Source organism: Nerophis ophidion, linkage group LG04 (assembly GCF_033978795.1).
Source record: "Nerophis ophidion isolate RoL-2023_Sa linkage group LG04, RoL_Noph_v1.0, whole genome shotgun sequence".
Lineage (NCBI taxonomy): Eukaryota > Metazoa > Chordata > Actinopteri > Syngnathiformes > Syngnathidae > Nerophis > Nerophis ophidion.
This window is the reverse complement of record NC_084614.1, coordinates 269,660-286,190: the sequence shown is the minus strand read 5'-3', so window position 1 is coordinate 286,190 and position 16,531 is coordinate 269,660. Positions and strand designations below refer to the sequence as shown.

The 16,531-nt window shown below is 42.9% G+C and overlaps 1 protein-coding gene across 2 annotated transcripts in view; it reads right to left on the bottom strand.

The window, feature by feature from the left end:
• The window catches only part of LOC133550657 (androgen receptor-like), a 92,039-nt gene extending 76,153 nt beyond the window's left edge, over nucleotides 1-15,886 (bottom strand). For both annotated transcript variants that reach the window (XM_061896587.1, XM_061896588.1), the window contains exon 1: nucleotides 14,681-15,886. In XM_061896587.1, coding sequence (XP_061752571.1) covers nucleotides 14,681-15,564 — 884 coding nt within the window. In that variant the 5' untranslated portion in view covers nucleotides 15,565-15,886. The remainder of the gene's footprint in view (nucleotides 1-14,680) is intronic.
• Between the last annotated feature and the right edge of the window lie 645 nt (nucleotides 15,887-16,531).

Here is a 16,531-nt window from a genome sequence, read left to right as displayed (position 1 = left end):
TTGTCGGTTTTCATAAATGAAACTAAAAATGTAGTTGTGCAGGAAAGCAAAGTGCCTTATTCGACAGATATGACCACATTATAGCGTCTTTGATGATATTTGTTAGCATCAAGAAAATATCCTTAATAGTATTAATGAACTAGATTAGGGGTCCCCAAACTTTTTGACTTGGGGGCCGCATTGGTTTAAAACAATTTGGTAGGGAGCCGGGCTGTATATTTATATATACATATGTTCTTCGCGCACTAATTGACTGAAAGAGCGCACACTTGCTGCGATGATGTCAAGTTATTGATGGGAAAATGCATTTTTAGACAATATGATTTGCCTGAGCGGTTAGGAGACACCGAGCGTAACAAGTGGTAGAAAATGGCTTAGAAAGGACATAGCTTAAAAAATAATAATAAAAAATCAGGGCCCGCAGGCCGTAGTTTGGAGACCTCTGAACTACATGAATAAATAAGATAAACAGCATATATGGAATCTTGATATTGCTAACAAACATTGCTGAACAAAAGGGATATATACAGCTAAATAATGAGCCAAAATATGAACTTTACAGCATAAAAACAACTGGAGACATGAAGTGTAGATGAGACTAATATTTGTAGCAGGAAATCAACCAAATAAAAACTTCTCATTTTTCTCATTAGCGTCACGATCACAGCAGCACCGCACGTGTTATGTCAATGTACTTAACGATGCACGAATAAATCCAACTTGATTTTTTACGGATTAATGCTTAATTTGTAGACCCCGCAGATGTAAAGACATGATGTGACTCCAATCTTTTCTTCTCTACATACCGTGAGTGTCAAATGAAGTGAGTTAGCAGTAACCTCTTAGTGATGATAAATGGTTTAAATCTTTTTTTATAAAATATTTTTCTTAAAAGTGTAAAAATCCACTCCAACCCATCTTAAGTATGTTTTCATGATCACTTTTATATTTGCCTCTAAACCTTTCAAAATAAGTCTAAATCTGCATGGATTCAGGTAACTAAAAAGTTGCCTAATGGGGCTTAGACCATCGGCTGAAACCCAGAAGTGTTTGGATGTGCCTCTCTGTCATGTGATTGCAACCCATCTATTGTAATGAGCTGCCTGGACAGGTCAGATGTGGTATATTGTTTTCCTGTGTTTATGAGTTTAGTTCGTCTCCGTGCTCCTTCCTCCCTGTTTACTCCTCTTCCTGTGCGCTTCCCCTGCATTGTCACAGTCAGGATAGAGCCCTGATGGACACACCTGTCTCTGTTTGGTGATTGGGAAAATCACCTGCTGCCAATCTTCATTTGAGTGCTTTAAATGCCAGCAGTGCTGGTTCATTGTACTTGCTATGCTTTACTTGACATGTGATTACTGTGTATACTTCGTACCTGCATAGTACATATATTGTTCCTTATGCTTTTTCAGCACTTCCCTGCTGCACTATTTTTAGGTATTTTTGAGCCTTAAATACTTTTCCTATCTGCACACTTTCTCCTGTCTCTGCATCTTGGGTTACAATGCAGAGAATAATTTCGCCACACCTTGTGTGTGTGTGTGACAATCATTGGTACTTTAACTTTAACCTAACAACTACCGCAGCAATGCGTAATCGTGACAATAACTCTTGGACACACTTGTAGCTCAGACCCTATAGCGTCACGTTTTCTGGGCAATGTAGTATATAAACACCAACACACCCATGGCCTCACTTCCTTGGAACATAAACGAAAGTACACTGAGAAAATCTGCAAATAGTGGAACAGTAAGCAGACAGCAAGGGAACCTTGGTTGTGTTTATTTTATAATAGTCAATAGTAATAGTCAGAGAATGTGTTCTTACTGCTATCACTTGTATATTGACAAAAACATCAATGTTTGTTTCACAATCTTCAGAACAATCAAAGAGGTTTGGTCATTCCTGTAAATATTTTTTAAATTACGTCCCCATAATCAACTACATAAATTTAGCCCGATTGAATAGTTGCCCGAACGCCTCCCTAGGGAGGTGTTTAGGGCACGTCCAGCTGGTAGGAGGCCACGGGGAAGACCCAGGACACGTTGGGAAGACTATGTCTCCCGGCTGGCCTGGGAACGCCTCGGGATCCCCCGGGAAGAGCTAGACGAAGTGGCTGGAGATAGGGAAGTCTGGGCTTCCCTGCTTAGGCTGCTGCCCCCGCGACCCGACCTCGGATAAGCGGAAGATGATGGATGGATGGATGGATGAATAGTTGCTTTACCTTTATTTTATTTTTGTCATGACACGGAGTCGAACCCGCGTTTCCTCGGCGGCTGGAGCTGCGGCCGCCTCTGCTGACAGCGCGCCAAGATGCGCCTCCTTTGACAGCGCACTCAGACTTGTCCCCACTCGTGCTGAGGGCAGCACGCCTGCGCAGCAACAAGCCTGTGGTCAATCAACAATCGACACACCTGAACTTGATGAAAGGGAGCGGCATAAAGACCAGCAGACCCAAGGAAGCTTTGCCAGAACGTCGCTAACCTTCCCGTAAGCTTCACGTCTGGCATCCCCTTCCCCGTGATTTCCTCACCTTTGCTTTGCTCTCTCTCTGTGTATCCCTGGTTCATGTCTCTTTGTGTGTTCACAGTGACTCCCCTGCCTTCCGTGATCAAGCCTTGTCCTTCGACATCCAACCGGATTCCTGACTGCCCTCCTCGATCCACGACCTCCCTGCTCGGACCCAGACTACACTGCCTCGCTCCTCCCCACGACCCATTGCCTGTCCACGAACTGCCTCTTCGTCTTGCCCCACGTGATTCGACGAAAGATTACAACCAACACTCACAGACAACAACCCTGGGTAACATTTACATTATTAATATTACACATAGTCACACTCATTCACTTAGAGTAGCATACACATGTCATATATTTATCAAAGGTTTAAAATAAACCTTGAAAGAACCGCAGTTCTGTCCTGGTTGTCGCCTCCTTCCCTTTGAACATAACAGTACGTTCTGGCCAACAACATGTCGGAACCAGGTGACAACGGTAAGCCCCAGCCCCGGACATCCAGATCCTCCGACCTGGCAATCCTTAGCTCCGTGGTTAGCGAACATCAGGTTCGTTTTTCTGCCCTTGAGGACAACATGTGCCCTGGGGCCAGTCCAGGACCTGTGGAACCCCCACATGCTTCTCCAGTCAGAAGACCTGAACACAGTATTCTGGAACGAGAGCCCAGAATTGCCAGCCCTAGACCCTTTGAGGGGGACTTTGAACTATGTCGAGGGTTTTTGGTACAATGTGACCTCATCTTTCGTCACCAGCCCTCCCGCTATTCCTCCGATGGTGCCAAGATTGCATTTATATTTTCTTTGCTTTCCGGCCCGGCTCTCAAGTGGGCTACTGCCGCAGTCGACAGGACCATGGGGCTCAACTCCGACTATTCTGCATTCCGTGTGGAATTTCAGGCTGTTTTTGATCACCCCAAGGATGGGGGAGACGCGGCCGGACGTCTGCACTCCATCTCACAGGGCTCACGTTCCGTGGCAGCCTATACCCTGGAATTCCGGACCCTGGCGGCGGACAGCGGTTGGGGGGACAGGGCACTCCAAAGCGCATTCCGTCGCGGCCTCTCTGAAGAGATTAAAGATGGTCTGCTGAGAGACAGACCTCTTTCCTGCAAAGACCTCATTGAACTGGCCCTCCAATTTGACTTAAGACTTTGTGAGCGAGCAGCAGAGCGAGACCAGAGAGCTGCCTCCAGGAGCCAAACTCTGCCTACCTTCAAGGCAGAAGTGGAACCAGACCGTTCCTCTAATACCACTACTATCCAGGTGAACCATACCTTATTCCCCCGTAATGAAGAAAATCCAGACATACTGCTCCCCACTATTCTGGCCTGGGACAAGAGGAGCATTCAAGTACAGGCATTTGTGGACTCTGGAGCTGACGAAAGTCTTTTGGACTACAAGTTCGCCCGGCAGATGGGCATTCCCTTGATCTTCCTGGACAAGACGCTGCCAGCACAGGCCCTGGATGGACGGCCATTGGGCCCCATCAAATACCGCACGGAGCCCCTTTCCATGACCATTTCTGGTAACCATAAGGAGACCATCAGCCTATGGGTGCTGGAGGCTCCAGTAGCCCCACTTGTGCTTGGAAGATCTTGGCTTCGTCACCACAATCCCCATATTTCCTGGACTTCCGGCAGAATCCTAGCTTGGGGCACACCATGCATGGCCAACTGTCTTGGGTCGGCATCCCCACCGGTCCGCCAATCCACTACCCCGACTCCCAAGGCTGATCTATCCCTGGTTCCTGCTTGCTATCACGACCTAGCTGAGGTCTTCAGTAAGGTACGTGCTCTGGGACTACCCCCTCATAGGCCCTATGACTGTGCCATTGAATTACTCCCTAACGCTACCCTGCCGTCTAGTCGCCTTTACAGTTTGTCTCTTCCAGAGAAGGAGGCCATGAGGAAGTATATTTCGGAGGGTCTTGCCACGGGCATAATTACCCCGTCCAAGTCTCCACTGGCGGCGGGATTCTTTTTTGTGGCCAAGAAGGACGGGTCACTTCGGCCCTGCATTGATTACCGTCACCTCAACAACATTACCATCAAAAACAAGTACCCTCTTCCGCTACTCAACTCTTCCTTTGAGTCCTTGGCACCTGCAACCATATTCACCAAACTGGATCTTCGGAACGCCTATCACCTGGTACGTATCAGAAAGGGAGACGAGTGGAAAACTGCCTTCAACACCCATATGGGGCATTATGAGTATCGGGTAATGCCCTTTGGACTTACTAACGCACCTGCAGTTTTTCAAACACTAGTTAACGACATCCTCCGTGACATGCTGGATCAATTCGTGGTTGTGTACCTTGACGATATTCTGATTTTCTCCCGTAACCTCTCTGATCACCAGCAACATGTCCGACGTGTCCTGCAACGCCTCTTGGAAAATTGTCTATTTGTTAAGGCAGAAAAATGCTGCTTCCACTCCTCTTCGGTTGAATTCCTGGGATTTGTGGTCGAAAGGGGTCATATAAGACCCGACCCGAAGAAGGTGGAGGCCGTGGTGAAGTGGCCGCAACCAACCACAAGGACGGAACTTCGGAGGTTCCTCGGCTTTGCCAGCTTCTACCGACGATTCATCCAGAACTTCAGTAGGGTTGCGGCACCGCTCCACGCTCTCACGTCTACAAACGTGCCTTTCGTGTGGACTCTTTTGGCTAGGAAGGCCTTTGAGGAACTAAAGGAGCGTTTTGTTTCCGCCCCCATTCTAGTTCACCCCGACTTGGACACTGCCTTCTTGGTTGAGGTGGACGCCTCAGACTCGGGGATTGGGGCTATTCTCTCTCAAAGATCCAAGAGTGACAATTTGATTCACCCTGTTGCCTTCTTCTCTAGACGTCTGACTCAGGCCGAACAGAACTATGATGCTGGGAATAGAGAGTTATTGGTGGTCCACGAGGCCCTGGTGGAATGGAGACACTGGCTGGAAGGAGCTAGACACCAGTTCCAGATTCTGACCGACCACAGCAACCTTCTGCACATCCGAGCTGCAAAAAGAATCAACAATCGCCAGGCAAGGTGGCAGCAATTTTTCTCCCGCTTCAATTACGTGCTCTCTTTCAGACCAGGTTCCAAGAACACTAAGGCTGACGCTCTATCCCGGTTATTTGTAAGAGAGTCCACCTGTCCGTCAGAGGCGGAACCCATCCTTCCTCCCACTCGTATTGTGGGGATGGTAACCTGGAAGGTGGAGGACCTGGTAAAATCTGCGCTGCGTTCCAATCCAGGACCAGGAGGTGGACCACCCAACAAGCTGTTTGTCCATCAGGAGCTACGACCCAGAATCCTGGATTGGGGGCATTCCAGCCTGTTTTCTTGCCATCCAGGTTTTCAACGAACCCTATCACTGCTGCGAAGACGTTTTTGGTGGCCATCCATGGCCAAAGACACTCGTGAGTTCATCGCTGCTTGTTCTACTTGTGCCCGTAGCAAGACGTCACACAGGCCTCCTGCTGGTCTCCTTCACCCTCTCTCCATTCCTGCCCGTCCTTGGTCACACATTGCTCTGGATTTCGTCACGGGATTTCCAGCATCTAGAGGTAACACCACCATCTTAACTATTGTTGACCGTTTTTCCAAAGCGGCCCACTTCATTCCGCTCCGCAAGTTACCTTCTGCCTCAGAAACGTCTGAGCTTCTCACACAACACGTCGTCAAGCAACATGGTATCCCGGTGGATATCGTCTCTGACCGAGGCCCTCAGTTTACATCACAAATATGGAGAGCCTTCTGCAAGGGAATCGGGGCCTCGGTCAGCCTCACATCGGGATACCATCCCCAGAGCAACGGGCAGGCTGAGAGGGCGAACCAAAGCTTGGAGACCATGCTACGCTGTGTCGCCAGTCATCAACCTACGTCCTGGAGCAAATATTTGCCTTGGGTGGAGTTTTCCTATAACTCCTTGAAGAGCTCCGCTACCGGCATGTCTCCATTTGAGTGCTCGTTGGGTTATCAACCCCCCTTGTTTCCCCAACAGGAACTGGAAATCGCTGTGCCCTCGACTAGGGCTCATATTAGGCGGTGTCAGAGGGTGTGGAGAGCCGCTCGTGCGGCCTTAAAGAGGGCCTCTGAGAAGATGTGCCGCAACGCCAACCGTCATCGCATTCCAGCACCGTCGTATCAGCCAGGACAACAAGTTATGCTACTCACAAAGGACCTCAGCCTCCAGGTACCATCTAGAAAATTGGCGCCACGTTACGTTGGTCCTTTTGCCATCTTGTCCATCATAAATCCTGTGTCTGTCAAATTGGCTCTTCCACCCTCTGTCAAGCGGCACTCAGTGGTCCATGTGTCCCAGATTAAGCCGGTAGCGGAGAGTTCTCTGTCCCCTGCTACCCCTGCCCCTCCACCCTCGAGGTTCTTGCCGAATGGAGATCAGGTTTGGACGGTCAAGGAAATACTCAGGGTCCGTCGACAAGGTAGGGGGCTCGTTTATCTGGTGGACTGGGATGGATATGGGCCGGAAGACAGATCTTGGGTGCCTGCCTCCTATCTTGCCGACCCCTCTCTTCTGGAGGATTTCTACCGTGCCAATCCTGATGCTCCCCGGCGCTCGTCGGGGGCCTCGCATAAGGGGGGAGGTACTGTCATGACACGGAGTCGAACCCGCGTTTCCTCGGCGGCTGGAGCTGCGGCCGCCTCTGCTGACAGCGCGCCAAGATGCGCCTCCTTTGACAGCGCACACAGACTTGTCCCCACTCGTGCTGAGGGCAGCACGCCTGCGCAGCAACAAGCCTGTGGTCAATCAACAATCGACACACCTGAACTTGATGAAAGGGAGCGGCATAAAGACCAGCAGACCCAAGGAACCTTTGCCAGAACGTCGCTAACCTTCCCGTAAGCTTCACGTCTGGCATCCCCTTCCCCGTGATTTCCTCACCTTTGCTTTGCTCTCTCTCTGTGTATCCCTGGTTCATGTCTCTTTGTGTGTTCACAGTGACTCCCCTGCCTTCCGTGATCAAGCCTTGTCCTTCGACATCCAACCGGATTCCTGACTGCCCTCCTCGATCCACGACCTCCCTGCTCGGACCCAGACTACACTGCCTCGCTCCTCCCCACGACCCATTGCCTGTCCACGAACTGCCTCTTCGTCTTGCCCCACGTGATTCGACGAAAGATTACAACCAACACTCACAGACAACAACCCTGGGTAACATTTACATTATTAATATTACACATAGTCACACTCATTCACTTAGAGTAGCATACACATGTCATATATTTATCAAAGGTTTAAAATAAACCTTGAAAGAACCGCAGTTCTGTCCTGGTTGTCGCCTCCTTCCCTTTGAACATAACAATTTTTTCAAAACCGTACAACTAAATTCAGAAGACGGGGTTGCTTTTGTGTATATTTAATCAAAAAATAGTACAAGTTATATTTAGGAGAAATATTCCCCAAAAAGTTTTTGGGAAAAATATGCAAAGTCTTCACTTCTTTGATGTTACAGTACTGATTTTTAACACGGCAGCAGCTTTTCTGCTTTCTAATGAAAATAATAACTTGGGTTTTAAATAGCGCCTTTTCAGTTCAGAGCCAAATTTGTGTACCACTCCAAGCCTGTAAGGTGCATTAGTTTTATTTCTGTGTAGCACAAGGGAATCACATAATTGTGCACCACATTTGGAGTATGGTGCATGTAATTACAAACAGCTATTTTGTTCCTCTTAAAAGAAAAAAAAATTGGATGAAAATGTATTTCAGTTCAACTTTAAGTCATTTTTTTTAGTGTCTGGCAGATTAATACAAGTGACTCAAGTAAGCAATGTATGCTTGGACTCTTTCCCAGGCTGATAGCATGAAGTCTCATCGGTCAGAGGATCATGCAGGCATGAGGTATATCAAACAAAGTAGTAAATCATTAAGTCATCTTGCCATTGTTCTCTTTAATTACATGCATTCTGTCATGCCAGTTATTGGATCACACCCTATTCTACAAAACAACTCCCTAAAGTTCCTAACCAATTAAATGATAGCTACAGAATGAAACTTCAAAGGGAAATCAAATGCATTTTTGATTGAAATTTTCAATTAGGTGTTATTTTGACGGTATAAAAATGTGCTTATGGTTGCCTTATTTAGCGTCAAAATATTAGAAACCTCAATATATTGTAAAAAAAATAATAACTACCACACCTGTTGCCTGTAGCAAAAACAGGATGCAAAAATGAGGGATGCAAACAGCACATAAGTATAAAAAATTAATCAAAGTCCTAAAGTTGTATAATTTAAAATCCCACCTGAATTCAAACACCTGCAGAGTGACATTCTCATGATTAAGTACCATTGTGAGACATCCAGCAGTTTTTACACACAAGTTTGCAGCTCTGCTCAGCCACAACAGCTTTCTTCTTGTGAGGCTTAATTTGGCCATTGGCCTGATCAAGATGGATGTGGTTTAGTAGTTCACTGTGTATGAAGCCTGTTGTAGGGTGTCAACTGTACTGTGTTCTTTTAGAGGAGTGGTTCTCAACCTTTTTTCAGTGATGTACCCCCTGTGAACATTTTTTTAATTCAAGTACCCCCTAATCAGAGCAAAGCATTTTTGGTTGAAAAAAAGAGATGAAAATACAGCACTATGTCAGCAGTTTCTGATTTTTTAAATTGTATAACAGTGCAAAATATTGCTCATTTGTAGTGGTCTTTTTTGAACTATTTGGAAAAAAAAGATATAAAAATAACTAAAAACTTGTTGAAAAATAAACATGTGATCCAATTATAAATAAAGATTTCTACACATAGAAGTAATCATCAACTTGAAGTGCCCTCTTTCAGGATTGTAATAGAGCTCCATCTGGATTCATGAACTTCATTCTAAACATTTCTTCATAAAAAAAGAAATCTTTAACATCAATATTTATGGAACATGTCCACAAAAAATCTAGCTGTCAACACTGAATATTGCATTGTTGCATTTCTTTTCACAGTTTATGAACATACATTCATATTTTGTTGAAGTATTATTCAATAAATGTATTTATAAAGGACGATTGAATTGTTGGTATTCTTAGAATATTTAAAAAAAAAAATTCACGTACCCCTTGGCATACCTTCACGTACCCCCATTTGAGAATCACTGTTTGAGTACCAGGCAGTGCTCGCAAGCATGACGTTATTGAAGCATCGTCTCTACAACTTTGTGACAGTGTATCTACAACACATCCACTTTGTGTTCATTATTATTACATGCAGGACTTACATCATCATCATCATCAAAACTAGAGAACACTTGCCGTAATTCACCGATAAAATAATTGCAAAGCATACCTAAGATGTGTTGCATTCAGGTTTTTTAGGACATGCCTTTACCAGTTGACTTCAAATTGTGTTACACAGGTGTTATGTATTTTGTTTGTCAAGAAACATGTAGAACGTTGTTTATATTGTAAAAAAAATATATTTTAAACCTAATTTTATACAATGTCTACACAAACAACATTACTTTCAAAGAAGAAGGAAGATTTTAAAGGGGAGAGTTGGTGGCTAATTGGGTAAATGTGTAAGAGTAAATTAAGTATAAAAAGCCTAGTTGTACAAGATAACATGCTGTGTTTGGGTCCCGACTCCGAGAAATATAGTATTTAAGTCAGGTCATCATAGTGAATGAAACCATATTTGTATCACAGTATCATGAACGCTGCACTATCAGCCAGCGGGCCAATGTGATTTCTCTCAGGTCACATAACAATTTAAATGTGTGGAGTTTGCATGTTCTTCTCTCCTTCAGTGTGTGTGGGTTTCTTTCTGGGTACTCTGCCTTGCTCCCACATCCCAAAAACATCCATGTTAGGTTAAATGGAGACTCTAAATCGTCCAGAGGTGAAAATGTGATTGGCTGGTGACCAGTGCCTGGTGTATTTTGCTTGATGCCCACCACTAACTACAGGCGCTATAGAAAATGAATAAATAGGTATAACCAAACATTTTTAAAATACACAAGAGTACAAAAATTCCCTGGGGAAAATTAGTATTTACTAGTGCTATTGCTGGCATTTCGACACTTTACTTCTTCCCGGAAATGAAAACCAGTGGTGGTCGACCAAGCTAAGATGGCTGTTGTAAAGCAAGCAGCGCGCAAACTATCTGAGTACAAAAGAGGCTTAAATCTTCCTGCAAATAGCAGAAACAAGCAAAAAAACAAACTATGCAATGGAATAGCTCATATTAAAAAGGGATTTTTTGAGTGATATCAAGGCTTATATCAAGATATCAACGTCAGTCCCGTTCTAAGACCTATCAAAAGATTGTGCTCCAGATGACATACTACACGACAAAAAAGATGGAAACTTGGAAAAGCACGGGGGTCTACAACTTCTTTGTGTGTGGCTTGGTCAAGGAAATTGATATCAAGACTTTCCTGGATTTATATGCATAGTTTTTGCTCGAGTAAGGTTGCATTTCATGATTTAATTTCACGTCTAAGATGCCATGTTTGCCGCTGTTACACGCGTTGCTCACGAGTTTCGTGTTGCTGCTGTTACACGCGTTGCTTACGAGTTTCGTGTTTTTACCTTCTTTATCAAAATATAACTATAGATGTCACCACTGTGTATGTGTTGAAAGCTTCATATATGATTGCTGCCTTTGGTAAAAGCTTAACTCTTTTAGATTTTGCTTACGTTTGCTTTCTTTTATTTTGTCATGCCGAGTTAGTGCTTTTCGAAAAACTGGCAGCAAACGTGTATACTAAATACAAATTATATCAAGATATCAAGATAATACTTAAATGGGACAAATGAACCGTTAAAGTATATCAAACAAACCTTTAACAAAGTGATCACTGCAAATTCATGCATTCTTTGAGTGACTGTGCTCCCTTGGATGAGAGTGTGAGCTGCATGCTTTTTTTGGCATCGTTTCCACAAATCTTGTACTTTTACGCCCTTTTTGATAACCTTTCGAGGAACTCTGAAGAAATATTTATCCTTTCCCTGGTTTAAACATTTCATACAGTTGAAAACAAAACAAGCAGAGTCATCCTTGTCACTGTCACCTATGTCCCACTGGGGATAGTTTTCCTTGCCCTTATGTGGGCTCTATCGAGGATGTCGTTGTGGTTTGTGTTGTGGTTTGTGCAGGCCTTTGAGACACTAGTGATTAGGGCTATATAAGTAAACATTGATTGATTGATTTAAGAATAGGAAATTTTTCTTCGTGAAAGGCCAAATGGCGCCTAGTACCATTGAAAACAGAGCTATTTTGACCATCGCCAGTATTCATTGGGCGGGACCTGAGCTGGACATGACGTTTGTAACATTCCAGCAGTGCTATCAAATGATTATATTTCAAATCAGGTATCTTGAGAGCTATATAATTGTAAGTAGCTCTGAAAAGGATCAAATAGTGTTTGTTTAACCACTTTTAGTATTTCCGTAACTGTTCAATTCTGCTTTGTAAATAAAGTACAATTTAAAAGTTGCCACGCAAACATAAATAAAACACCAAACAGCTCTCCTCTCCTTTTTTAAGTCAAAGTAGTTCTCAGTGATTAAGTTGGAGAACTCTGTAATATACACCATACAGTGTGGGTACAATATGCCAACCTATTTTGAAATACAGTAATTGTACATTATAAATATGCCGAAAGGTGTTCTAAAGGAAGAAGTCTATTATGTTATCTATAATGCATATGTTCCCTGACTGCAGTTAAATGTAGAATATATGTAGAATATATTTATATTATTCATATATTATATATAAAATAATATATTATATTATTTATTATTATTATTTATTATTATCATTGTCTATTGTGAGTGAACTGTGGTGCTGAATTTCCCCCAGGTATCAATAAAGTACTTTCTATTCTATTCTTTTCTATACCTAAGACTTTGGAAGAACTAAAAACAGGGGTCTACAACATTTTTTTCTTCTAAGAGCAACTTTTCCAAAATGAAAATCACAGTAATCTACTAATTTTTGCTTATTTTCTTTTCATAGAATATTTGAACCCGAGCAAAATTTTGCCAGAACATTAACAAAATGTTGGTAATCAACAATAAAAAATGGTGTTTATCTGCGTCTTGTATTTTTGTCAAATGCCGTTTTTTTAAATCACTAATAGAGCTACTTGGCCCTGCGATGAGGTGGCGACTTGTCCAGGATGTACCGTCTTCTGCCCGATTATAGCTGAGATAGGCACCAGCGACCCCAAAGGGAATAAGCGGCAGAAAATGGATGAATGGATCGAGCTACTTGACAAAAACAAAACGATTGTATGCATTGCCTATGTGACTGCCCACATTTAAATTGTACCTATAGTAAATTAAGAAACAGATCCCCACTCAAACAGTGAGGTCATTTTCTTTGTACTGCTATGTGGTAATTTGCTATCACATAGAAGCATCATGTCTAAATTGAACATTTATGGAAATACTTATAGTTTAGGCATATATTATTTGATCCTTTGTGAGCTACTCAAAATCAGCTGGGATCACAAGCTTCTGGTTGGAGCTCCAGAGTTAGAAGGTATAATATGTAAACTTATGTCCTCCATCCTACAAGAGTGTGCTGAAATCAGTAGACTATAGTGGAGGGAGTTCGAGTCCATATGAAATTTTCAATCGAACATTTCACTACCTTGAAAGAAGTAGTATTCAAGTAACAATATAAAATAAAGAGTTACTAGTTTGCATTGTTTATATTGGTACATCAGTGCCATTCCACTTGTGGCCCGCGGGCCAAATTCCACCTGGGAATGACACCAGACCGCCCCATGAGTTCAGTTCAAAAAACTTGTGAGAGGCTAACATTTTTGAAGCAGAGTCCTAAAATCAATAGGGCGCCATCATAAAAATGATTTTGACTATGTTTGCAGTAGGTCCTTAAATAAACGCAAAAAATGTCAGCCCAGTCACCAGAATTTTACTGTAACAATAACAGTGATACTGTTTTTTGTTTATTCAATGTAAAACTATTCTAAAACGTAAGGTTTGCAATTGTTCGATGGAGGAAATAACATTCCATATTTCTACTTCTATGTCGATGTAGGGTCTCCAACCAGTAGTTTGTAAGCTACTGGTAGTTCGCCAGTTGATTTTGAGTAGCTCACCAAAGGGTCAAAGAATATGTGTCAAAACTCAAAGTATTTGTGTAAGTGTTCAATTCAGATATGATGCTTCTATTTGACACCAGATGACCACAAGTACAATAACTTAGTGTATATCTGTTTCTTCATTTACTGGAAGGACATTATAAATGTTGCCAGTCATATTAATAAAGCACACAATCCTTTCTTTTTGTCAAATAAGTCTAATAGTGATTAAAAAGCCTGCATTAAAAATTACATACTGAAGTACAAGATGTAGATGGATAAAATTTTTCTTAGGTTGAAATAACCTATTAAAATAAAATTCAACAAAAAGGAGTAGCTCGCAGCAATTTTCTCTTTGTAAAAGTAACTGTCAGAAGAGTGGAGACCCCTGTTTTAAATTCTTCCAAAGTTTTGGCATGATAGACTTCTTTTGCACCATCTGTTGTCATATTGGTAATTTAGAAGTGTTGTATATAAAAAATAATGAGTCATATTTCATCCACCATGTATAGTATATATTACAGACTTGTTTAACATCCTCAGAACGACTGATTAAAAAAGGAGAGGTGAGCGGGTTTGAGTTTTATTTATGACTACATGGCAGCATTTAAATTGTACTTTACTTACAAAGCAGAATAGAACAGTTATAAAAATACAAATACAAAATATTATTTGACCCTTTTGTGAGCTATGCGAAATCAGGTGGCTCTCCATCGATAACCCTCTGATTTTCCGTAGCTTACCAAAAGGGTTTTAGTATTTTTTCAAAAACTTGTTTTTACCAACAAATCTGCAGATTTTCATTACACTATTATTTTTGATACATGATTATACACAGTGTTTTAAAACTGACAAAATAAAAGGAGCAACAATTAAATGTCCACTGGAGAAGACACTGGTTCTTAGAATTCTAAGAACCAGTGTCTTCTCCAGACTTCCCCCTGCACCATCAGTGTTATTTTGTATATTAATATACAAAACAACACTGATGGTGCAGGGAGAAGTCTGGATTCATGGAAATGTGGCCCCCAAAACAATTTAGTTGAATAGCTTACATAAAAAGTGTATCAATCTCACTATAACTTTTCAAATCATGTGTGACATTACATTATGTTGTGTTTACCTGGAGGAGTCTTTGTAGGCGACATCCAGCCACTCTCCCACCTCCTTCTTGATGAAGTCGGGGTTGGAGTGAGGCGGCACCAGGACCCCTCCACCGGTGTACCACTGCTCGCTGCTCCTCTGGTAGGGATCACTAATCAAGTTCGTGTTCGCCCCACTCGTCTGCGGCGTAGCAACGCACTGACTCGACCCCCAGTTGTACCTCTCGTTAGGGGTGCAGCCGATAGTGACCCACTTTCCCTCTCCAGCGTCGCCATTAATCTCGGACTTGATGCTGACATATGGCTCGACTTGGTACACGTCCTCCCCGAAGTCTGAAGAGACTTCCCGGGGTTTGTAGGTCCGACCTGGCCTCTCCACGACGCGGTGGAGGTGCTCCATAAGAAGCGGCGTGGGCGACGCGTAGGGACTCGGGGTTATGTCAGACGCCTCACTTAATAACAAGTCCGAAGAGGTCCGACGTAATGGCTTCAGCTTCTCCTGGCCGGAAGGGCACCTGTTGTACCTGGCTGCGCCCGGCGTGGCTAAACACTCGACGGACATTAGGTCGTGGGGGACGTCCCTGGTGAGCGCGGGCTCAACGTCGCCATTGGAGTCGGCGTGCAGCCCCAGAGACACGGACACCGCCTTGCAGAGTTCCCGGGCTGCCTCGGACACTGGGACGCAGCGAGGGACTCGATGACAGCAACACTTTTCTGTGTCACACGGTGCGTAAAAATCCACATTGTTCGCTCTAAATTCGCCTCTTCTTGTCGTTTTATCCAAAAAGGAACTTTCTTCCGTTTTTGTCGATATGCTGTTTTGGCGCACATTGTCGCGTGTTGTTAATTTGTCCCCCGCTGGCCAGAATGTGCCTCCAGAAGACTTTCTACTACTCTGGCTCATTTCCCCAAACTGTTTTCTTTATATATATTTATACATATATGTATATATATATATATATATATATATATATATATATATATATATATATATATATGTAAATATATATACATATATATTTACATATACATATATATATAACCACTAAAAAAAACTAAGGAACTCCCCCCCAAAAAGTCGATGCTCAACGCGCAGGTGGAGACGTCCGAAAAGTGCTAAGATTTCAGCACGACGTCAAAAGTGAGAGAGAAGCTCATGGTTCACTCCCAGAAATAAAGTATATAACTGTTTGCTGTTTCCCAGTGAATGGGTCCACGCACTTCCACGCACTTCCACACTACATCAAAATCGGGCGGGGCCAGAGTGTGTAATACGTGACATGTGTTATGTAATGTTATATAATTAAGTGTCTTTGTTTAACACAAGCAAGGAAAAGCCACAAAGCAGTCCTTTGATCGAGTAAAAACAAAATGTGCAATTTGTTAACAGACGTTTTGACCATTAAATGTCAAAAACTATCATTCCTTTTTTTACGTCTTCCTTCCACATGCAATCTGCAATTTTGGATTTAACATGCTTTCAAACTACCTCTAATACCAATGGTTTCCACTGCAAATTTAGTGTCTGTAGGAAGGGGTTTTTTGCAGCTTTTTTACTACACTGTTCCAGTTGTCCAAAGTGCGGCCCGGGTGCCATTTATGTCTCGCCCCTCATTTTCTATTGGCCCTGCAACACATTCTATAGACAAATGCATCCTAGGTTACAACATTACACATACAAAGAAAAAAATGCACAAAAAGCCACAATTGATTATTTTGAAGGAGTAAAACAAAATGTGCAATTAGTTAACACATGTTGTGACTAAGGTTTTTAAATGTCAAAAGAATCTATAATTAAGGTTTTTTGGGTTTTCCTTCCACATGCAGTCTGCAATTTTGGAATTAAAATGCTGTTAAAGTACCTTTCAATA